This window comes from Diabrotica undecimpunctata, chromosome 5, assembly GCF_040954645.1.
Source record: "Diabrotica undecimpunctata isolate CICGRU chromosome 5, icDiaUnde3, whole genome shotgun sequence".
NCBI lineage: Eukaryota > Metazoa > Arthropoda > Insecta > Coleoptera > Chrysomelidae > Diabrotica > Diabrotica undecimpunctata.
The window spans coordinates 109,857,590-109,882,824 of record NC_092807.1 but is presented as its reverse complement, the minus strand read 5'-3'; the positions used below and the strand labels follow the sequence as shown (position 1 = coordinate 109,882,824).

Below are 25,235 nucleotides of genomic sequence, written 5' to 3'. Positions count from 1 at the left end.
ATTTAAATTAAAATTTAGTTTAAAATTATCAGTCAGATAGCCAAGCACGCAAGGTGACTAGAAAACAAAAACCCTTCACTTTTTAATTCTGGTATAATCTAAACAAAATATCAAAACAGCTTTAACATACAATTATAGAGGTCCAACTTACTTATTCTTTGACTGTCTCATAAACTGCTGAATCTTTCTTGCAGCTTGATGCTGACGCCTCTGAGAATAAGTACGCCTGAAACAAACGTGTAAAAATATTAGTCTGATCTCATTGACAAGTAAAACTTCTGTATTTTAAAATACATAAGACAACATATACTGGTATACCGTGACTACAAAACAAAACAAACAAACAAAAAAACATGTTCTGCAGATTGAGATGAAGTTGTCTGGTTGTCTGTAAGCAAAACAAATTTTAGTTGATTTTCTAGTATTTTAAGTAGATATATAAAAATTAGTTTTTACAAAATTAAAAAAAAAGTTAATAATTGTTAGGCTAACAAGACCTGATGTTCTCATTTATAGGGCCTATTATTCGTCTCAGTACCTTTCTTTCAAAGATGTCTATGCAGTTTACAGCTTTTTGAGTCAACACTTAAGTTTCAGAGAAGTTATTTATTTAGAAAATACAATGTGAGATTCATGAAAAGAGTACAGAGTACTGAAAATTATGTCTGTCATGCTTGTGTCATACCCGCGTCGTTTCATTTGATGTTTCACATGTTGTACGACCGTCTCATTTAATGCCCTGGGCATCTATTATTATCATCATCCATATTCATTTGTGGCGTCGGTTGACGGGACTTTGTTGTGGACAGACTTTGTTCCCATTAGTCGGTGTTTTCGTTTTGACATTAGCTACAGAAAAGAAGAAAAATTGACAGTTGACATTAGATAAGAAAAAGAAGAATAATTGACAGTTGACAAATGGTTCCGGGCTTGGGTAAGTTTCATGCTCGACCAGTAATGCAGATTCAACATTTACCCACAGTGACGTCAGAGTAGTTCAAATGTCCCGTCCTGTCTCGTCCAAGTGTTCCATACTCTGCTCTCGCCCAAGTGTCCCTTTCTCTGCTAACTAGAGAAGAAATAACTAAGCAACAGAGAAGTAAAAGAACTAGATGGAAAAATAAAAAGAAAAATAAAAATAACTTTAAAAATACATGGATAAGAAACAATGTGAAGCAACAGAAAATTATGAGTGAATATATGATAGCATCAACATGTACAAAGTAGTTAAAGAAGATAACGTGAATCCAGAAGAAAAACCAAATCAGTGTAGTTAAAGACAGATATTGAAAATATTCACAGAAATAAAAAAACCAATTAACAAAGGTGAACTGAATACACACATGAATTATTTACAGACAGTGGAAATAACCATCCACAAACTAAGAGTGAAATGAGAAAATACCTATAAAACTGTTAAAATTCATAAACGACAAGTCACTAACTATAATATTACACCTGTGTAACACTATATACAATACTGGCAATATGCCTTAAGAATGACTGTTATTCACATACATCAAAATACCTGCAAAAGCTAATGCTAAAGAATGCTCCGACCACAAAAAGCGGGAACTTGATATTAGTGATACACAGCAAGGATTTAAAAACACGTTAGGCATTAGAGAGTCCCCGTTGGATCTAAATATACTCACTTTCCTATAATTACACAGCGATGCTTGGATGTTAATAAAGAAAAACACGCCTCTTTCATAGATACGTCACGATACTCTCAAATATATTCTTGAAAATAAAATATTATTGATAAAGATCTGCGTATAATCCTGGATTTATATTGGAATCAGAGAGCAACTATGTATAACAAAAGAAGGTTAAAATTTAGACGAAATAAGTATAAGACTCGGGTAAAACATGGATGTATAATGTCGCTACTGTGGTTTAACGTCTATGGTAACCACATTTGACAGAAAATTTTATTAAGCGCAAATGAAGGAGTAGTCATTAATGGAGAAGTGATAAATAACATTCAGCATAGAGACGATACTCCAGTGTGAGTAAAACCATAGGAAGATTTTAAAATTTTACTAGAAGATATGAATATTTTCTTTTACGCAAATGTTCTAATTATAGGGGAATAACTGTTATCAGCTCAGTGGGCAGGTTTTACGGTCGAATAATAAAAGAAAGAATAGAATCAGAATATGAAGACACAGAAGAACAAAATTGATTTCGTGCAGGAAGATCGTGCACTGATGGTATATTCGTTCTGCAGCAGGTAATCGAAAAACGGAAGGCAAGGAACCTATCTACCCACCTATTGTTTGTAGATTTAGAGAAGGCATACGATACGGTACCTTTAAAAAAACTGTTTCAAACATTGACGAAAGTAGGTCTCAGTAGAGAGTATGTGGATGCTATCGCGAATATATACAAAAATGTAAGAAGTGTCGTTAAAGAAGGAAACTTTATATAAAAAAAGCCATGCCATGCTTAAGTGAGTTCCAGTGTCCGGAAGCTGTGTCTCACTTAAGCATGGGTGTATGTTACCTGAAGTAAAATCTAATTAAAATATTAAACATCATATAATATTATCAACATCATGTACAATCTTTGGTAACACATTTCATTTTAAAGGGTTTTTACCCAAATATTTTGGTGGCTCAGGCATGGTAACCTGTAAGTATAACCATTTTATTGTTTCTTTAACCTTAGTCAAAATTTTAAACCACGTTTGCTGTAATTAAATGGTTTATACTTATTTTAGGTATTTTAACCTGATGATGGAACAGTTGTTCCGAAAACGTTCGTGCTTTTAATGTTGCCCTTTTAAGGGTTTTTATAAAATAAAATATACTCACATACAAAGACTAACTTCTTTTGTTATACGTGGTATACAGCCAGCTACAGGAATTATTTTCCTTGTGGATTTTGAAACTTTATATCTGAATCATTTCCAATAACAAAGGGGCTTAAACAAGGATGTTGTCTATCTCCGAAAGTATCCGGAATGGGAATAGACATAGACATAGGCGATGGTAAATGTCTAACAACTTTATTTTTCGCAGATGATCAGGTAGTCGTAGCGAATGATGAGGAAGACATGGACTACATGTTTAGAAAACTAAAGCAAGAATATGAAAAATGGGGCCTCAATATGAATATGTCAAAGACAGAGTATCTTAAAATAGGAGATAAGGAAGAAGATTCAGAGGTAGAAATTAGAAATACAAAAAACATGCAATGAATATAAATATCTCGGATCTATAATATCTAAAAAAGGCACTACCAAAAGAGACATTAAAAACAGAACGCAGCAGAAAAAAAGCGGTGAAAATTCTAAACTCTCTACTACGGTCTAAAGATATTAATTAGACAAGAAACGAAATTGACAATCTATCGAACCTTGGTAGAGCCTATTATGACTTATGGGGTAGAAGTTTGGCAGATAACGAAAAAAGATAGAAAAAGAATAGAAGTAGTAGAAGTGGATTTTCTAATTAGACCGTGTGATGTTTTCAAAAAGATCATATCAAGAATGAAGATAGTGTGGTTAGACAAAGTTGATGGCTACTTCATCTATTTATTGAAGACGACAATAAATAGATGAAGTAGCCATCAACTTTGTCTTTTTTCTCCACCTTTTGACCGAAAAAACCAACCACTCTTCTGAGTGATCCTTAATTTATATTGGACTGACGGTCGTACTCCTTTTCTCGATATATATATATATATATATATATATATATATATATATATATATATATATATATATATGAATATAATATGCAATAATTATGGGGTACAGATTAATGGCAAGAAATCTAAGTATTAATCCTAAAATAATCCTTTAATCCTTTCAATACATATAAAAGGAAAAAACCGATTCGATCCAAAAAATTCCAGAAGCATAGCAGTAATATCGACCATAGGTAAATTATATTAATTATTTATTCGAAGAAAATAAGCTTTCTTAGAAGAGTGACATTATAAGACTTGACATTACTAGACTAGGAAAATAGGACGCAAAATAAGAACTAAACATCTAATTCTGAAGCGATTGTGAATTCTGAAAATTGACTCAACTCAATAAATACAAAAAGACGAAACTTAATAGCAAAAAACATCAACGATAAAGATTCAGAAAAACAAGCAGGATTTAGAGCTAGAAGATCCACTCTTCACAATATTTTTACAATAAAAATTGCCTTGTAAAAACAAACTGAATAAAAAATAAATAAATAAAAATATACTGTTATTAAGAATTTGATAAGTAGGATATACAGTAGGAAAATTAAAATATTATGGGTATCCAGCCCCATACTTGAACCTAGAGAAGCGTACTTCAATCTCGTGATTTAATATGGTAATTAATAATTTTTTTTCTGACAGAAATCGATGAGAAAGTAAGTACATATATCTCCTTGTCACCGGCATCCAGAAGGAATGATTACTATAAGCAAAATTAGGAAGACATAACTTTATTGTTCATATATTATTCTTTAAAGTTCCTTTAAACACACTACATTAAACCTGAAAAATTATAAAAGGAGGATGTCTGACACAGAGATAATTTTTAATGATTTATAAAATCAATTTAATATGTTTACGAAAACGATATCGACAAACTAGTATATGTTGCCTTAAAATTTTCAAAAATTAGCAACAGAGCCGTAAAGTTACATATTGTTTATAAATAACACAAAACTATTTTTGTTACATTAATAAAGAAGAGGTAGGATATTCTTCGTCTTCGTAAGACGAAGAATATCCTGGCTTAAGAACTTAAGGGAATGGTTTGAATGCAGTAGAGCAGAACTTTTTAGAGCGGCAGTCAACAGAGTTCGCATAGCCATGATGATTTCCAACCTTCGATAGAAGATGGAACTTAAAGAAGAAGAATAAAGAAGAAATTATATATTATTTTTTTAAATAAATATTCTTCTGCTCAGGCGTTTTTTCTTGCTTGTTCATGGTAGGCTAATTGAGACATTTGACAGTTTCTTGAAGATAATTCTGTTTATTTTTCCTATAATTACATTCTTCTACTTTTAGCATATATTCTTATGTATATTTTTACACTCCTGTATTTCTTTTTCTTATCAAGAAATATCACATTAAATATAAAAGGTCAGTAGAGGTAGTCACAATAATTTTATTAATATTTTCACCAATTTACGCGCACTTCAGTGCAATACATTGTTCTTCTTGTCTCTTAATTTGGAACAGTGGACATACTACAAAAGGATACTTTGTTATGAACAAACTATTTTTTCTTTAGTAGACGTTTATTTGTTATTTTGTTATGCCATATCCGTATACGATGTATCTCCCTACGTTTTAGTAAATTTGATGAATTCATAGGTAATTCGAGAATAAGTCATTCTAGATTATTGTTTCTTTATTTCCTCCACTTTTCTAACAATGTAGGGGAAATATTTTGATTCAATTCAGTGCAAACATGTGTGTTTACTTCTACACTTCTTTTTCTTTAAGTTTCATCTTCTATCGAAGATTGGAAATCATCAGGGCTATGCGGATCCTATTGACTTCCGCTCTGAAGAGTTCTGCACTACTGCATTCAAACCATTCCCTCAAGTTTTTAAGCCACGTTATTCTTCGTCTTCCTACATGCCGCTTTCCTCTAATTTTACCCTGCATACTCAGTTGCAACAGTGAGTATCTTTGCCTTTCATCACATGGCCTAAGTACTCAAGTTTTCTTCTTTTGATAGTCAATATTATTTCAGCTTTATTTCCTATTCTTCTAGTAACTTCTAACATTCTTTGAGTCCACGTTATTCGTAGGGTTCTTCTGTAACACAAAAATTCAAAGGCAGCCAACTTATCAGATGCACTTGTTTTAATGTCCATCCTTCCAAGCCATAAAGAAGAGTAGTGAATACGCAACACCGAAGCATCCTTAGGCGTAGTCCTAACCTTATAACCATTTGGTTTGTTCTACATTTGATGTTATCCATGTTCCTAAGTATTTGCATCCACACTCTCAATTATAGTATTTTCTACAATCAATTGGATGTTGCTGATTCAGATATGTAGGACAGCGAATAAGATATAACCAAATAAGCACCCACGAAACAACTGCAGATATGGTATAGTATAGCATATGCCACTATTGAATTAATAACTTAAGGAATGATGAGGAAAATATCAATAGCTCAAACACTAGAAAGTGAATAAGACATACGAATACAACCTTCTCAAAAATAATGACTCCATCAAATACGATTATACAATGGAATCTTAATGGTGTGTACGGCCAAACTGAATTTTTCAAAACACTTTCATCATGAACAAATCTTGCGCGTATATGCTTGTAAGAAACCAATTTCAAAAATGATTTTTTTAAACTAAAAAAGTACATTTGTTTTTCTTAAAAAAATAACTTTTAATGTATGTACATAATAATTAGGTTAAAAAAGAACTAAATATAGCAGCAAATAATTTCCTCCAAATCAAGTTATTGATAAATGAGAACTAGAGCAAATGATGAATCAAATTCCAACTCCTCGGATATTGTCAGGCGACTTCCATAGTAAAATGTGGGAATTCAACTTCCAATTACAATAGTTGATTGCTGATTTAGTCATGATTATGCATTTAGTTTTTTTCCAATTCATCCTTAGTCCGTATTCATGACAGCATTCATTAATGCGTTGCATTACATTCTGTAAATCATTTTTATCCGTCATTATTACTGATTACTGATTAGATATACCTTTTATTGAATCTTAGAGCGCTTCTTTAAATACTGCTTCACTGTAGATATTGAAGAGTAGTGGTGACAGCACGCAACCCTGGCGGACTTCTCTCTGTATTTTGATATCTCGGGTGTTCTGGTTGTGAACTCTTACTTTGGGAGTTTGACTGTGTTGCTTCAAAAATACAGAGACCGCCGCAAGTACGTTTTTATAGGCTTCATTGATTGCCAGAAAGCGTTGGACTGTGTCAAACATATAAAGCTAATAAAACAGCTGCAAGGTATAATATTAAACCAGAATGACTTAAGATTCATTAAGTGCCTCTACTTAAATCAAACAGCGTCGGTAAAAGTGGGGAATGAAACTACACAGCACTTCACAATAGAGAAAGGTCTAAGATAATTCAAGTCTAAGTTCAGATATCTTGGCAGCGGAATAACTAAGGACCTTGACCTAGACACAGACATACGTAGCAGAATTGAACAGGCAAGAGCATCATTTATGACTATGAGAAGACTGCTTAGCAACAAGTCATAATTTAGCGGTACGGTACCGTTTTGTGAAATGCTAAGTTACTCAGTGCTGATGTATAGGGTGGAGATTTAGACAATAAAAGCTAACGGCTTTCTAGGATGTTATTCCACGTAAGCTTTGAATTAAAAGTCATTCCTAAATATTTAATTATATTTGAATTTTCCAAAATTTGACTAAATAATGGGGAGCGGGGTATTCGCCACAGTTTTTTATTTCAAGAGAAATACACCACTTTAAGTATATTTGTATGGCTATTTCGGCGACAAGTGTAGATCAAAAGATCATCTGCATAGTTTTTTAGTTGTTTAATAGATGATTATACTTAGTAATTAAAATTTCTTTTTCTATCGCATCGTTTAATTATTTAAGTGTTTAAAATCTAAATAAGTTCAAATAGTTGTTCACCTGTCTCCTTTTTTTCTCATTCCCTTTACTCTTGCTTTGTCTACAGTAATAAAGTCCTTATATGTTAAATTATTGCTATATGCCAGGCAGGTATGTATATCATTTTCAGAATATCTTTAATTAAATATTAATAAACTTACGGCTCTGTTTAACAAATGCAAATATTAATACAGTTACGAGTAATATGTACACTTAAAACTACAAACGATGTGAGCAGGGGGTTACAAGACAAACACATTGAGGGCAGGTTGTTATATATAAACAGGGTTAATAAGCAAATAAAAGCATAATCGTGTATAATATAATATTTTTTTAATATGTTTAATGCTAAAACTTTATACAACTCAAAATAGCTATAAAAAAACCAACACAAGTAGGGATGTGATTTAGCTATGTAAAAATAATAGATAAATATAAAAACAAAAACTTATTCCAAAAATAAAAATATTTCATGAATGTTAGGGAAATAAGTCTTCTCACAATCCGTTATAGGTATTTATTAAACTTTAATAAAAACATATAAGGGATTGTGAGTAGAAAACTTATTTCCCTAACATTCATGAATATGTGTTCACACCAACAACCATTTCGTCATTTAAAAATATTTCAATTTCGTAATATACCCACATAGGTTATTGATTATGTTCAAAATGTCATCGAATGCCATAGTCTGTGGAGTACGCATTTCGATGCGCATCGCCCCGCCTCGAATTTTCCCATTGGCTCTTGACCTGGAAATCCCTATTTATCGCTCGAACAGCGCACATAAATATTGGCGATTCTCAGGTCAGCCAAGTCAGTCACTCACGGGCTCTCCGAGAGCTTAGTGCTCGCGGGGCTCTGCTTCCTGCATTTATTTTCCATACTCTGTGGCTGAGAATTGTTTCAACTTAACTCGGTGTTTTATTTCGACGAAGAAATTGTCATGTAAGAAATATCTTGCCTTTTTCAAGGCAAGACACCGAAGATAAATATTTTCCAAGTCCATAACCCGAAAATGGACTTAAGTAGAGGAGATCTCGACAGTATATTCGAAGCCCTCTACAGAGCACCCGGAGACAACAGAAGGTGGTTAGACCCTTATTTGTTCCCCCGAGGTGACAAAAAAATGGGGCTGAAAGGGAACTACAATGTTTCATTTAAATGGGTGCGTTTTAGCGAAAGGGGTGAATTAGTCCCTAGGCAGTAGGGTGAATTATGTGCCCTTTTGGTACATAATATAGATTTACAGAAAAGGTATTCAAAATTAAATTTTCGGACGAATTGTCACCATCTAAAGTCAATAATAGTTTTCTTGACAAAAATATATTCAAAAAACGAAGCATATAAACAAGGGTGGTGTAGAGTTGTGCTATAGAGGTAGCATCTTTTATCGGAACGACCATATCGAGCGTCATGGACGGGAGATGGCTCTAGATATCTGGTCCTCAGAAGACAACTAACTCTCACTTATGGCTCCACGTGCCACGCCCCGGGCAACTGCATTGGTCTGCAGGCTAAACTAAGTGAGAGCAGCCAGATATGGCGAAAACTCCACCGAACGATTGCCGCCATAAACAATCATCCACTTATTGACCAACGGCTTCGGGCGGACAAGTGCGGCAGGGCATTCTCTTCTCTTGGGGTTAAGAAATTGACCCCTAAGGCGGAGAAGTTACAAATAAGTAACCAACTGCATAAGGATGTGGAAAGCCATGGGATGACTACTACATTAAAGATCCTTAAAGATATCCCTAGAACAATCATCATGGCAATGATTGCAATGGTAACAAAACCAAACCAGTAGACATTACTGATCACGGAAATCGGAAGGCGAGATCCGGCAAGAGGAACAAATCTAAAAGATCACAGGGCGATCAACAAGCGAAATCCCAGGGATGTATTGAGAAAAACATCTACAAGTTCAACCATCCAACTAAATACACTGAAAAAAATAGGCACTTGGAACGTGCGGAGTTTGTACCAACAAGGAAAAGCCCATAATCTAACACAAGAAATGAGACGCTTAAAGAAAGATATCCTGACAACGGCAGAAGTGTCATAGACAACTACGTGTTTTACTATTCCGGAGATAACAACACACAAAACTGCAATAGTGATCAGCAAAGAAATCAAAAGATCAGTCTAAGGGTTCATACCGATAACGGATAGAATGGCACTATTGAAATTAAACGTTGGACCGTGCACCATAAACATCATTGTAGTGTATGCACCAACATTTGATAGCACAGAAGAAGAAGTAAACAGCGTCTACAATGACTTAAACAAAACATTCAATAAAACTAAAAAAGAAGAAGTACATTTGATTTTAGGTGACTTAAAGTCGAAGGTAGGGAAAGGAAGAGATGGAGAAGTAGTAGGAGAATACGGTCTGGGAATACGTAATGAAAGAGGTGAAAGTCTAGTTCAGTTTTGGAAAGATAACGAACTCATTATCAAAATCACGTGGTATAAACTCCCAAACCAAAGAATATATACAAGGAAAGCACCTAGAGATGATGGTAAAATTATAATAAGAAACCAAATAGATTACATAATAATAAATCAAAGATTCCGAAATGCCATAATATCGGCTAAAGCGTACCCAGGAGCAGATATAATATATATAAGTGACCACAATCTAGTTCTAACAAACATGAAACTTAAGTTAAAAAAGTTAAAAACAACTGCCAAAACACCGAGAATCAATCTGAAAAACCTAAAAGAAACTGATATATACTAACAAATCAAAGAACAAGTGCACAAAAAAGTTCAAGAAGTAGAAAGGCAAAAGCATTGACAACAACAGATAAATGGAGGAAAGAAGAGGAGATCTTGAGAAATATCACAAAACAAAAACTTCAAGAAGACACATCATCTAAAAATAAACAATGGATCACACAAGAGATAAAAGAACTGATGACGGAAAGAAGGGCACACAAGAATAAAAACGAACAACAGTACAAAAAAATTAATAAAATATTCAAACAGAAAATCAAAGAAGCTAAGGAACTGTGGCTATCAGAAAAGTGTGAAGAAATAGAAAAATTAGATAAACAACATGACAGTTTTAACATACACCGGAAAATCAAAGAGACAGATAGGAAGAATGTACAGATAAAATAAACAGATGGGAAGAATACATAAAAGAGCTATTCGAAGACGACGAGAAAATTGAGGTCATTGAACCAAGAGGAAAAAATGGGCCACCAATCACCAAAGACGAAATTGCGAAAGCGCTAAAACGTATAAAAAATTAAAAGGCCATGGGACCAAATGAAATATAGAAATCTTAAGAATATTAACAAAAAATCATATGGGCACACTAATAGAGTTATTTAATGACATTTATTATACGGGAGAGATTCCGAAAGAATGGTTAATATCAATATTTATTCCAATACCCAAAAAATCAAACGCAATGAAATGTGAAGAGCACAGGACAATTTGCTTGATGAACCATATTCTAAAAGTTTCTTACGAGTGATACACGAATGTATCTATAAAAAGCTAGATGATAGAATAGCTGAAAACCAATTGGGATTCAGAAAAGGTTTTGGCACCAAAGAAGCATTATTTACTGTACAAACACTAATCGAACGATGTCGAGATGTCAATTGCGACGTATTCATATGTCTAGTCGACTTCGAAAAAGCTTTTGACAACGTACAATACCGAAGAATGGCAAAAATACTGAAGAACACAGAATTAGATGACGAAGACGTGAGAATCATTGCCAATCTATACGATATCAGAAAGCCATAATACGAATAGACCAACAAAAATGAAAAGAAATACCTATAAATCGCGGAGTAAGACAAGGATGTGTGCTTTCCCCTTTACTTTTTAATATGTATTCAGAAGAATTGTTAAAGACGCATTAGAAGACGTAAATGAAGGCATATTTATTATATAAATTCTTCTGCTTCTGAATAATCTTACATACGCAGATGACACAATACTCCTTGCGGACAGCAGAGAAGGACTACAGATCTTGGTTAACCGCATTTCCCAATACTGCAAAAGGTATGGAATGGCACTGAATACAAATAAAACAAAAATCATGGTGGTAAGCAAGAACAAGATTGAGGAAGACAGTGTTTATGCTAAAGGAAAACTTTTAGGCGGGGTGCACAGATATCAGTACTTAGGTTGCGAACTAAATGAAGAATGAGATAGGAGGACGGAAATAAAACGGCGTATTGAGATAGCTAGAAGTGCTTTTAATAAGATGAAAGCAATATTATGCAATGGAAAACTCAACATCGAAATTAGAACTAGAGTATTGAGATGCTACGTGTTTCTCTGTCCTGTTGTATGGAGTTAAGGCATGAACAATTACAGAGTCGATAGAGAAAAACTCATTAACTTTGAAATGTGGTGTCATCGAAAAATGTGGAAAATATCTTGGACACAACACATAACAAATGCGGAAACGCTACGAAAAAGGAAAAAAATAAAGAAATACTCAACACTATAAAGAAAGTCCACGTCCTGGCTGAAGAATCTGAGACAATGGAGTGGGAAATCGTCAATAGAACTTTTCAGAACTGCTGCAGATAGAGTCAAATGGGCCATGATGATCGCCAATGTCCGTAGAGATGGGGCACGTTAAGAAGATAAACAAGAAAAAACGCATTTATCTTTTTGGCCCAAACCTGTTTTCCAGGGGGTATAGATATACCCCCTTGCGTCACAGAAAAAAACCTTATATCCTTCCTTTCAACAATGACGTTTGACAGAAGTCGAGGATTTATATTATCCGAGATACGATTTTTCAAAGTTTGTTACTCACACCATTTTTGGCACATTTTCTCTATTTTTTTGCCAAAACCGTTCTATAACTTTTTTCTACACAGATTTAGGTATATGAAGTGGTATATTTATTACAAAGAATGAAAAAAATCTTTGCAAAACGTGAGAACAATGAGAGGAGCAGATTGTTCATCAGATTATGAACTATTTAGGGCAAAGATACGAATCAGCATGAGAACAAAGTACAGGACAAATAAAAAAAAATTGACACAAGTAAATTAAAAAATGTGGGCATAATAAGAGGATACCAAAATACGCTAGAAAGACATGTAGGAGACCTAACACAAATACAACAGTTTAATGTTGAGTACATATGAGGAATATATAAGAATGCATACATGAACTCAATAATAGAAACAATTGAATATAAAAAGGCACTGATAAACCGTGGATAACCCAGGACACTAAGACAAAAATTGAAGAGAGAAGAAAATTAAAAACCAAATTAATCACAACCACTAATCCCATAAGACGAAGAAAACTAGAGGAAAAATACAAAGAAAAAACAGGGAACCTTAAAAATCGAGCTAGATTGGACAACACGTTCTACATAGAACAAATTGCAGAAGATGCAGCCTAAATACACGACACCAAGACGCTACACGCAATAATAAAAAGTAAAAAGTCTGTAAGGAGGTACAAATAAGCAAAAAACAAAAGTAAAAGGGAAAGAATGAGATATACTTACAAGACAAAAAGAAGTAGCAGAAAGATGAACTTAATTTTTTGCTGAAATGTACGATGTGCAGATTGAACTGACTATATTTGTAGAAGAAACAGAAAGTAACAAAATGTTAAACATAAATGAAGAGGAATTTACGAAAAACGAATTAAGGCATGCAATAAACCATTTAAAAAACGATAAAGCATCGGGAGTAGATGGAATATCAGCAGAATCAATGAAGACGCACTTAACCCTGTCAGTAGATATCTTTTACCTATTACTGAAAAAAATATGGACTGATGAAAATATACCTAAGGCATGATACGAAGGAATGATATTAAAATTACCAATTGGAAAATTGGACAATTGGAGACCAATCACCTTGTCGCTAGAAAAATAATTGCGTGGATTATTCTGGAACGAATCAAAGAACCCATAAATGAATAAACCAATTCAACACATTTTCAAGAGCAACATGCCAAATTATTTAAAATACAAGAGAATAAAATAAAATAAAATAGAAGATCTTTCTAATCTTTTCCAATAGTTAATGTAATTAGTCGCATATGACTTTATTTAATGACTTTAATGTAATTAGTCGCATTTTTGTTATGTTTACTATCAGTGACAGTTAAGGCATGTTTTTAAATTACCTGTTAGTAGACCACCAATTAAAAATACCTTCTCCAAGTAACCCAAACGTAACTTACTTTAACCCCGCCGTAGCAGGCGTCCCCTCTCTACTATTTCTACCCCCCTGCTCCTTGTAATTTCGGTAATAGTTTTGAATGCACACGGCAGCCTCTTGGCTTTTCTTAAACCTTTTATGCTCGCAGTACGATCGGTAGCCATTCTGGATCACCATCGCCGCGTGGGTCATCTGCTTATAGTAAGCGTACTGCTTGTAGCGCCTGTAATAGTTTTGGATGACGACAGCTGCAGCCCGCTCTTTGTTCTGCTCTTGTTGTTGACGCCCTTTGTAGGAACGGTACGCCTTCTGGATTATTTTAGCCGCTTCGTATAATTCTCGTTGCTCACGATCTATAATGGAAAAGAAGTTTAATTATGGATAAAGATAAAAAGTTTAAACAGTTAAAAATTGTAAGGATGCTGTTAAATTTCTACATAGGAACTATAGCAGAAGCCACAGTTAGAATGCAGTACAGGTAAGATATGCAATATGCAATGTATTTCTTACGGCCGACCACGATGCCGGTTTGCCCGAGCGGCGCATCAGGACCGGATTTAAGAATCATAGTACTGGACTATACGCGTACACAACAATTGCCTACGGTTGTATAAAAGACTATGATTATCGTTTCAACTCAGCATGATTCAACAATTGATGTATAAATAAGGGAGTTACATTGTCGAACTAAACAATAACATGAAGAAAAATACTATAAAAAAGTAAAATATATCAAAAATTAATTGTCGATAGCTTATCTATATTTATCAATTTTCAATAGCTTCCATTGTAACCACATTCTTTGGGAAATAAAGATCATTATAATGTCATTAGGAGAAGCGAATCCCCATTGTCCACGCAAAGCACATACGTCTCTTTGTCGATTTGGATACTGGCCATTATTCCAAAAACTTATTCTTCTTCTTCTTTTTATGTAGACATGACTATCTGTTTTTCAATGTGCCTCCTGTAAGTTATCGTTCCATCGTTTTCGTGGTCTTCCTACTAATCGTCTTCCTATTGGTTAACCATCTCTTGCCGTTTTTACTACTCTATTTGTTGTCATTCGGTTTATGTGATCGTTTCATTCTACTCTTCTACTTCTTACCCAGTTCTTGATGTTCTCCACCGTGCATCTACGTCGTATATCTGTATTTCTAGCTCTGTCCCATAGTATCTTACCATCAATTTTTCTCTGTTGTTATCTGTGCTGTTTCTAACATCATTTTTGTCCTCTCTAAGTCAGGTCGTATTTCTGCCGCATATGTTATTATTGGTCTGATGACTGTTTTGTAAATTCTGCCTTTCATTTCTTTCCCGATATTTTTATATCTCCATATTGTTTCATTCAGGCAGCCTGTGGCTCTGTTTTCTCTATTCACTTGATCTTCCATTTCAGTTTCGAGCTTTCCGTAGCTAGATAATGTGATGCCTAGATATTTAAACTCCATCAATTGTTCTATTATCTGACCTTCCAGCTCCAATTTTCATCTGAGTAAATTTGCTGTTGCAACCATGCATTTTGTTTTTTTTTTGGTCAATTAACATGTTAAATTTTCTGGCAGTTATATTAAATTGGTGCAACTAACGTTGCAAATCATCTTCACTTTGAGAGAGTAGTATTGCGTTGTCTGTATAGCAGATTATTTTAAGTTGTTTAAGACCATAAGACCAAAGTCATAAGACCAAAAACTTGGTGAAAACTATGAAAGCTCAGTTCTATTTCATTTTCGCAAGCGAATAAAAGTACCTACATCTGTCGTGAATTTCAAACAGGGTATGACACTTAGTGTGTAAGTAAAACGTGTGGTGTTAAATGTATTGAACTATTATCTGAACTTAAAAAATGGTGACAGCTTAACTATTACTGTGGAAAAAGTTTGGAATTGTGGAAAAATATGACGTTAAGATTTTGAGACTGCCATTGCGAGTTGAACCCGATTGAGATAGTGTGGAGTCAAGTGAAAAGGTATGTGGCTTCAAACAACGTTGTATTTAAAGAAAAAACAGTAGAACGGTTGATAAAAGCAGCTTATCAACGCGTATCTAAAGGGCAGTGGCATAATTATGTGAACCACGTCAAGAAAGTTTGAAGAAAAAATGTTTGCGGTAGACAATTTGCAGGAAGATATTGAACCGTTGAAAATTAATATAGGAGATGATTCGGATGATGAGGACGATTTAGATATGGAATGCGGTCAGTATTAATTAACGGGAAATATCTCAGATTTAATGCTCATTTGTTTTATTTAGCACTGTATGTACCGTATATTTCAGTTATGATCTTGTGTATTTTATGTATATATACACTCATGGACAAAAATATCGAATATTTTGGGATTTTCTAATATTTGTTTTTTTTTTAAATTAATTCTGGTCAATCAAGTCATTTATTTTAACAATGTTTATTGAAAAATTTTAAATTTTTATACGGAGAGAATTGTGAAAAAAATAAATGTCTAATATTAGGTAAATAAGGTTATTTTACTCTAAACTTAAAAATGATAATTTAAATTGCTTAAACAAGTCGTTTTAACTGAAAGATGTGCATGATCATTAACGAGTATTCCCCCAACTCGCTCTTATTACTGCTTGCATCTTTCTCAGCATGCTTGCAAGTAAATTTTGGACATATCCTTGGGAAATTGCATTCCATTCATCTTGTGCAGCAAGCCGGATCTGCTCTATCGTATTTGGAAGGGGATTTCTTTGTCGTATGCTGCGTTTTAGTTGACCACACATGCGCTCTATTGGATTTAAATCTAGACTAAACGGTGGCCAATCCAATCTTCGAATTTGAACCTCGTCAAGAAAATTACTCACTATGGCAGCGGCATGTGGTCAAGCATTATCGTGCAATAACGTGAATCTTTCGTATCCAATGTAACCAACATATGACAAAAGATGATCTTGCAGGATGTTTTAATCGTAAGAATCACCAGTCATCCGTCCAATCACTTCCACAAGTGCGGTACGTACATCCCAACTCATACCTTCCCAAAGAATTATGCCATCAACTCCAAAACTAACGGTCTGGGCGAGACTTCACCTGGCGAATCGTTTTTCAACTCTTCTGTAGACGCAGTTTTGACAATCTGGCTTCCATAATAGAATTCTGGTCTCATCAGTGAAAAGAACGTTTTTCCAGTTGTCGATATTCCACTAAATATGTGTTCTTGCAAATTCCAAACGACGAGCTTTATGATTTTGGAGAAGACATGGAAATTTGGCGGGGCGTCTGGGCTCTAAGTTTGCTTCTTTTGATCTTCGTCTAACTGTTTGTGAGCTCACATTAACTTGTCTAACATTTAATAGCTCATTTTTGAGGTGCATCGAAGTCAATGAACGATTTCGTGTAGAATTAAGAACCAAAAAACGGTCATCAATTGCGGTTGTGCGCCTTGGACGTCCTTGACCAGGCCTTCGTACAAAATTTCCTGTTTCGCGGTACCTTTTTAAAGTATTCGAAAATATAGATTCAGTTGTGCTGAGACGTCGTGTGATACCTTTTTGTGGATATCCCTCCTCGTACAAAATTACAATATGTGCTACTTGGGCTTCATCGCAGTGTCGAATTGGTGGCATACTTGTGTAAGTCATAACAATATTTAATTAAACTTAATAAACCAAACTAAAAATAACCGAATTAGTAGGATTTTTCCTTAACGACAAGAAGGTTTTTTATGATAAAATGTACGAATGATACTAACCACTGAATAAACGTCAAAATATTTCAAACCAGTTGAGTACATCAGCCTACTATTACTATTATCAGTAGTTTAAAATTATTTTAAAATAATAGTGACTACAAAAAAAAAATTGGAAAATTACAAAATATTCGATATTTGTGTCCATGAGTGTATTTATAGTATCGTATAGCATTTTTTTGAATATATGTATATAAGTATTTAGGGGGTATTAGATATTTTATGTATACAGGCATTTTTTATAGAATTAATTTGATTTTCTGATTTCTCAGTCTATTGCCAAAATAATACGATTGAATACAATTTGATGCTTTGCGATATTTTCATGAAACTTTACTCACCTGATAATGTTAAATTGGAGAAATCTTTTTCAAAGACGGACCCCGAAGCTTGGAAGAACTCGCAAAAATCAGCCGTGGTAGGTGGTGGTGATGGAGAATCAAGGGTAAAGGAGCAAGGTGACTGCAAACAACTGGAAGAAGCTGGACTCAAACTAGAACATGGCGTACTAACATCGTAGTATCTGAAAATATAATATATTTGAAACGTTCTACAATATTATATTTTTATTATTTTAATTTTTTTTGCTCTTCCTATTATATTATACTTGTGTTTTATTGTTCAATTTTATTTTGTTATACTTGTATTCTTCGTCTTTTATTACAAATTGAATCGGTTATTTCGAAATGGGCACATCTCCATTAATTTCACAAAATGAGTTAATATCGCCATTTTGTTCAGAATATCCTTTAAGCTTTATTACACGTGAAAACGCCACATCTCCGTTGTTCGTTACTATTAATCTTGACAGGCATATTTCTCTGTTTATTTCGAAAAGGCCACTTCTCCGGAGATGTGGCGTTTTCGAAACAAACTGCGGGCGCCGGACATGCGATTTAGTGGTTACGGTCGCGGACCTTCCTAGTTTCCTAGACCTAGACCAGTTGACGATTATCTTTAGTACGATTAGGTTGCATTGTGTATTGTTTATACAAAAATGAGTAGCTCTGATAGTAAAGCCAGTGTCATTATTGAAAATAAACAAAGGAAAATAAAGAAAGGTATTATTAATCGGGCACTGTATAAAAGTGAAGTTATTAAAAAGGCTAAAGTTAAGGGCCAAGCCCATATTATTCGCGTAGGAAAACAAGTTATGGCGCGAAAAACTGGAATCGACTGTACTTGTCGCAAGAAGTGTTGTGGACATTTTCCATTGTTGTGGACATTTTCTTCATGATATGTGCAATGAGTTTTTTTCAGATGAATCAGATTTTTCGGCAAGTTATTACATAAAAACTCACAATATGAAATGTGTTTTAAATGTTTTAAATTATTGTTTATTTTATTAATTTTATAAACAATTGAAAACATGCTTTTTCGGTTTTAATTTGCAATAACTTTTTTGTTTATAAATTTTTTTTAAATTGGAAAATCTCATTTTAAAAAGAAAGTATTTTCAAGAAAGTCGTCCGTTGAACGTTTTTATCTAGAATGCGTAGTTTTTTCACAATATTGAAATGGATGAAAAATGTCCTTTTTTTTTTAAATGTCCCAGTCATTTTTCGATTTTCAAGTGATTTTTCGGCTTCGTTTCATGGGATAGTAAACTATAAGTAACTTATAAATTTAATTTAATTTAATTATTTATTTCTTTGAATAAAAAAATCAAAAAAATACTGTTTATTGCTAATGTAGATAAGTGACTTAGTTGATTTATACAGTGGTATAATTGTTGTATTATGATTTATTTAATATTTAGCTATATCCCTAACTTATGCCTCGCAGTTTAATATTATAATACTTATTACCATTAGTAATACACTTATGGATAGAAAAACATTTTTACCAACCTGTAGTTATTATCAGAAAATTCAAAGTTGAATTCTGTAGACTCGAAACTAGACGAAGATTGGTCTAGCAATGGTTCCATGAAAACATCAGATAATGTATCAGTTGCCTGTAAACTATCCGGTGCACACGGACTTTTGTCCATCATCATTTCTTCACTTTCGTTCTAAAAGATTTAAGAAATTTTAAATTATAAAAAAATAAATAATTTAAATCATAATTTCCTAGTCATTATCAATAGTGTAAAGAGGATAGATAATATATAAAGAAAATAATTAATCAAAAATAATAATACCTGTTAGCGCTAAAATAAAATTTTAATCTAACTCAGTGCTTCCCAAACTGTGCGTCGCGACGAACTGGGGCGTCGCTGCATCGTCCCACAAACTGTTAGCGGCTGAAAGTGTGCTTCCTAATAAACCATTAGGTAAACAAAATAAAGGTAAGCCAAGAGATTTTTTTGTAAGAAAATTGCGAGAGCTAAAACATCAGAAAAAGGGTTTGGTTTCAAGAGCATCAATTCCTACTAAAGCATTGTTCGCCTCTGACATGGTAGCTTAGCGCGTTGCCAAATGTAAAAACCACGTACGATCGGAGTAATGATTGGAGAATCGGTAGCTAAAGAAATAAAAAATGTAGCTCTTTCAAACAATACGGTTAGTCACCGTATTCACGACACGGCAAAAAATATTAATGAGCAAATTGTGGGAAAACTTTCAGGTTTATTTACCGTTCAACTGGACGAGGCGACTGATAGTAATGATGATGCTCAATTGATATGTTATGTACGGTATATACAAGAAACAAATATATGTGAGGATTATAAGAAATGAATTTTACACGTATCTACATACAAAATCATATGATGAAACAATACTCATATCCTGCAATTGGAAGATAAAATTACTGGGTTTCAGAAGTTGCTCTTATGGAATATAAAATTAGAAGATAAAGAAATTGACTGTTTACCTACTTTACAACGTATTCTACAAGAAAAATCGATAGAAATAGCGAACTCTTTGAGAAATATTTTCCCGAAGATATGGAGTAATATGACTGAATCAGAAACTCTTTCCTGTCATCCACGCCATCGACACTTTCAATAGAGGAAGAAGAATAACGGACATAATTGTCCTGTGATTCCAGCCTAAAGCTTCAATACGACAAAGACAAACTGTTTGAATTTTGGAGCTTACTTTCTCATGAATATCATGCCATCAGCACTGCTGCATTAAAGGTTTTATTACCATTTGCGACTTCGTACTTATGCGAAACGGGCTTTTCTGCAGTTTCAGTAATTAAAAATAAGTACAGGTCAAATATAAACTTAGAAAAAAAAATAAGAGTGAAAATTTCCAAACTGGCGCCCCGGTTTCATAACCTGTGCTCAAAAAAGCAAGCACATCCCTCACATTAACCATGTGCCTATGTTTGGATTTCGTTCTTAATTTTTAATAAAAAATATAAATGTTCAAATAGTGTTTTTGTTATAACTATAACCTGTTACTACGCTAGTACTAAAATTCTTAAATATCACTGGGGGTTGGTTTGAGGGAGCGTCGCAAAAAAATAGCCAAAGTCCCAAGGGCGTCACAGTACGAATAAGTTTGGGAAGCCCGGATCTAACTAACGCTAATTTAAATATTACATTGCATTTAGTAGGTAAGGAAAGTCACCTGTTGGTTTAATCTTTGCTGAATTTATTTGTGATCCAGTTCTTTTTCTATTTTTCTGCATGTTAAGACCCTATATTTATTGATGTTGTTCGTTTGTATAGTTCATCATAGTTTTGGGTAAAAAAATAAGTCAATAATACTTTTGTTCAACTTTACATTTTAAGTAACTTGAAACAACGACAACGTGAAAATTAATGACTCAATAATGATCAGTCCGTTGTATTGGATTGAAAATTCCTAATTGCTCTTTGAAAATTTAAGTTGTTTGTAGTTGGTCATCATCAATTAGCCTATATTTGTCCCCTGCTGAACGTAGGTCTCCCGTGAAATGTTCTACCGTTTTCAATCTTGAGCTTCTTGCATCCAACTTGTGTTGATTCGCTTTATATCATCCGTCCATTTAGTCGGTGGTCGTTCTCTGTTTTGATAGGCCTCTTGTCTTGGTCGCCATTCAAGAATCTTTCTGGCCGGCAATCTGGCAATATGTCTGACCCAAGCGCATTTAACCATGGCTACTTTTTTAACTGCATCCGTGACATCTGTTCTTCTTCTTATTTCTAGGTTTGGTAATTTATTTCTAATGGTAATAACTAACATTGCTCTTTCCATAGCGTGTTGTGTAACTCTTATTTTATTTATTGTTCTTTCTGTCAGAGTTAGTGTTTCTGCTCCATATGTAAGGACCAGTAAAACCCATTGGTTAAAAACAAACTTTTTAAACAAACTGGAATATTAGACTTAAAAATGTTCAATATACCAAAGGCAGCCCATGTGAGACCTATCCTTTAAATCTGAGTTGTCTCGCTCACTACAAGGTTGCTCATAAATTTTGTCTTTGAGGTGTTAATTTTAAGATCAATTGTGATTGATGCTTCATAGAGCGTTTATAGCATTTTTGTAGCTTTATGAATTCTATTAGATATTATAACGATGTTATCGACAAATCTTAAGTGGGTTAGATCCTCCCCACGAAGATTAATAAACGCGGTAAAAGCACTCTACAAGAATAACGAAGTAGCTATCAAAACGGGCAATAGAATATGCAGGCCATTTAAGACGACAAAGGGACTACTACAGGGTTGCTCCACATCCCCCACCCTGTTCAAAATATTCCTGGAAAAAACCCTAAAACCATGGAAAAGAAAGTGCGAAGGAATGGGTATACCAGTAAGGAACGAATATCTATATACGCTAAGTTTTGCCGACGACCAAATAGTGATCGCACAAGACGAGGATGACCTCAGTTTTATGATGAGAAAACTGGAGCAGGAATATACAAAGAATGGGATGGAAATAAACCTAAAGAAAACTGAATACCTAACAACGGAGAATACAGAAATAAAACAGCTGGAAATAGACGAAGGTAAACAAATCAAAGGAACAGACAAGTATAAGTATTATTTAGGTTTCATAATATCAAACAAAGGAACAACGGAGGAAGAGATAAAAAATAGACTAGGACAAACAAGAGACTGCATACGAAAATTGAACCCGGTACTATGGGATAAGAACATCAGCATGAAAACAAAGAAAAAAAAAATATAATACCATGACAAGAAGTATCCTCACTTATGGGTGTGAAAATTGGACAATAAATAAGAAAACCAAAAACAAAATAAGAGCAACAGAGATGAAATTCCTAAGGAGAAGCTGCAGAGTAACAAGAAGAGACAGAATAAATAACATGGAGATTAAGAGGAGAATGGGAATGAACTCCGACATAATAGACTACATCGAACAGAAGAGATTAACATGGTACGGACATGTCAGAAGAGCAGACCAAAATCGGTGGATAAATAGAATAACAGAGTGGAGCCCGATAGGAAGAAGAAAGAGAGGCAGACCCCGAAGATCTTTCAGAGATGAGGTGGACGAAGCAATGAGTAGAAGAAACCTACAGAAAGGGGACTGGCTAAACAGGAAAAATTGGAGAAAACGGTTGAGCGAAGGAATACAGTGAAAACTGTGGAAATCCTTGTATATATATATATATATATATATATATATATAGATCCTCCCCATTTATATTAATTCTTATATTAGCCCCTCTTGTACCATTTGATTGAACATATAATCCAGAACAGCTGTAAACAATTTCGGGGAAATAGTATCACGCTGTCTAATTCCACCTTTTTTTTGAAACTTTTTGGTATCTTCATGCAGTCGATTACAAGCTGTACTATTTTCGTAGATACTCTTAATCAAGACAATATCGACAGTCAGATAATACTCGAAGCATTTTATAATTAAAACAAAAAGAGAAATCAAACGATTTCTACCTGGCGAAACCGAATTCAAATGTTTATCACTGTGCTTTCTAAAACTTGTAAAGCAAACACCTTGATAAATTACTCGCCAAGGGAATCGTATTCCACATGCCGTTCATCATGGTCAAAATTCGTAGTGAATTCAGTTTTTGGTACTCCAAACAGAGTAAAGTAAGAAAACATAATGACGGTATTAGATTTTTGTTTCGATACAGGGCAGCGACAAGCCGTTTATACGTATTTCGACCTCTTTAGGTCTCCTCAGAACGGTATAGCCATTGCTCTGAACCAAAACAAAAATCTTTCCCGTCTTTAAACGGGATTCCCGTTTTTAGATGGCGTAGTTACGTCCGTATATAGTTATTTTGATAACTATTGTCTAGGACAATAGATAGACATTCGAATTTATTTTGAGATATCTTTGTAGTTGGTATGTTTGTTAAAACATCCCCGGTTGTTTATCACCAGAATGTCAACATACTGAAGCTAAACAAGTGGATAATTCAGGGAAAATTTTAGAACAAAAATCAAGACTACTCTCCTCTATTTTTTAACTTTTTATGCTAAATATATCGGAACTATTATATCTATGGAAAAAAATTTATATAGATCAAATTGTTCTCAATTAAATTTCCTGTTAAGTTAATTATAAGGTAAGCACGTTAAAGGTTTCAATAAATTCGTTAAACGCTTAATTGAGCCATTCGCTCAGACAGGTCGATTTTTTTTTCATCTTCGCAGTTTTTGCTGAAGTCATATTTTTGATGACGTCATCACTGTTTTAGTTATGACGTTATTATTAGTTTTTTAAATGGTAAATAGTAGTACCTTATTTTGACACTATTATCGAAAAGAGCGCATCTTTTTGTATACGAATGTCATAGTCGCTATGCTAGCAACAAACTGAAGCACCACCGCATTACGCACCTAAATAATGTTTTTCGTAGTAGATATATTAGCAGACGAGGACTTTTAATAGTGTTGAAGCTATTTTTAGAGCGGCCAGTTTGATCTCCTGATCTTTCCCTTCTAGATTTTTTTCTTATGGAATTACCTTAAGTCTAAAGATTACGTTAATTATATAGATAAACTTAAAAAAAATTAGGACCGAAATTAATTTAATTAATGCTGATATCCTTAATAATGTTTGGAAACAGTTTCAACATCGTCTTGCATATTGTCAAGAGGCTAATAATTTGCAATTTGAGTATTTAATTTAATAGTTTGTAGATTTATTAAATCATATTTACAATTTTTTAAAAATTACGTTTACATATAAGTAGAATATCTTTTATTTCTTGAACATACGGTTATGTGACATAAGCAACATAAAAAAAATATAATATTCGTATACAAAAGATAATCGAATAATAATATTTTCGAAAATAGTTTTAAAATAAGGTATTAACCTTAAAAAATGATAATGACGTCATAACTCGAACCGTGATTACTCATAAAAAATATGAATTCAGCAAAAAATGTGTAACTAAAAAATAAAATCGAAGTGTCTGAGCTTTTTTACTCATTGCCTAAATCACGTGTTCAACGAATTTATTCCAACCATTACATGCTCACTCTATACAGATTGAACGAATTTAAAACGGAACATACGAAATCAATGTATTTCGGCTCAACTCCGCTCTAGGTGGTTGGCCAACAAAAGGTTGTCAAATAATTATATTATAAAAATCCAATAATTCAGCGGGATGCTGGATTCTGAATTCATTCAAGAACAAGTCAAAACTCCACCCAAATAGGTTGCCTAGAATCTCTGTGAAAACTAGACTACACAAGCAGTTATTATGCTGTCAAACCACTTTTCGCTTCCTTATAGTCCAAGAGATAGAGCCGAAATTTTGAACTGATCAGTAATATGACATTTCTCTATTGGAATATATTCATTGTAACTTGTTTAAGACTTTGCCTTACAGGCGGACGCCCCTCGTGGTACAGGGGGTGGCTATACAGGGATG

General features: G+C 33.8%; 1 protein-coding gene across 4 annotated transcripts in view; it reads right to left on the bottom strand.

Annotated features, from left to right (window-relative positions):
• Positions 1–25,235, bottom strand: part of Camta (Calmodulin-binding transcription activator) — a 1,863,487-nt gene that overhangs the window by 10,103 nt on the left and 1,828,149 nt on the right. For all 4 annotated transcript variants that reach the window (XM_072532541.1, XM_072532543.1, XM_072532542.1 and 1 more), the window contains 4 exons: positions 19,322–19,485; positions 17,813–17,994; positions 13,787–14,117; positions 152–226 (listed from right to left, as the gene is read on the bottom strand). In XM_072532541.1, the coding sequence (XP_072388642.1) occupies positions 152–226; positions 13,787–14,117; positions 17,813–17,994; positions 19,322–19,485 (752 nt within the window). The remainder of the gene's footprint in view (positions 1–151; positions 227–13,786; positions 14,118–17,812; positions 17,995–19,321; positions 19,486–25,235) is intronic.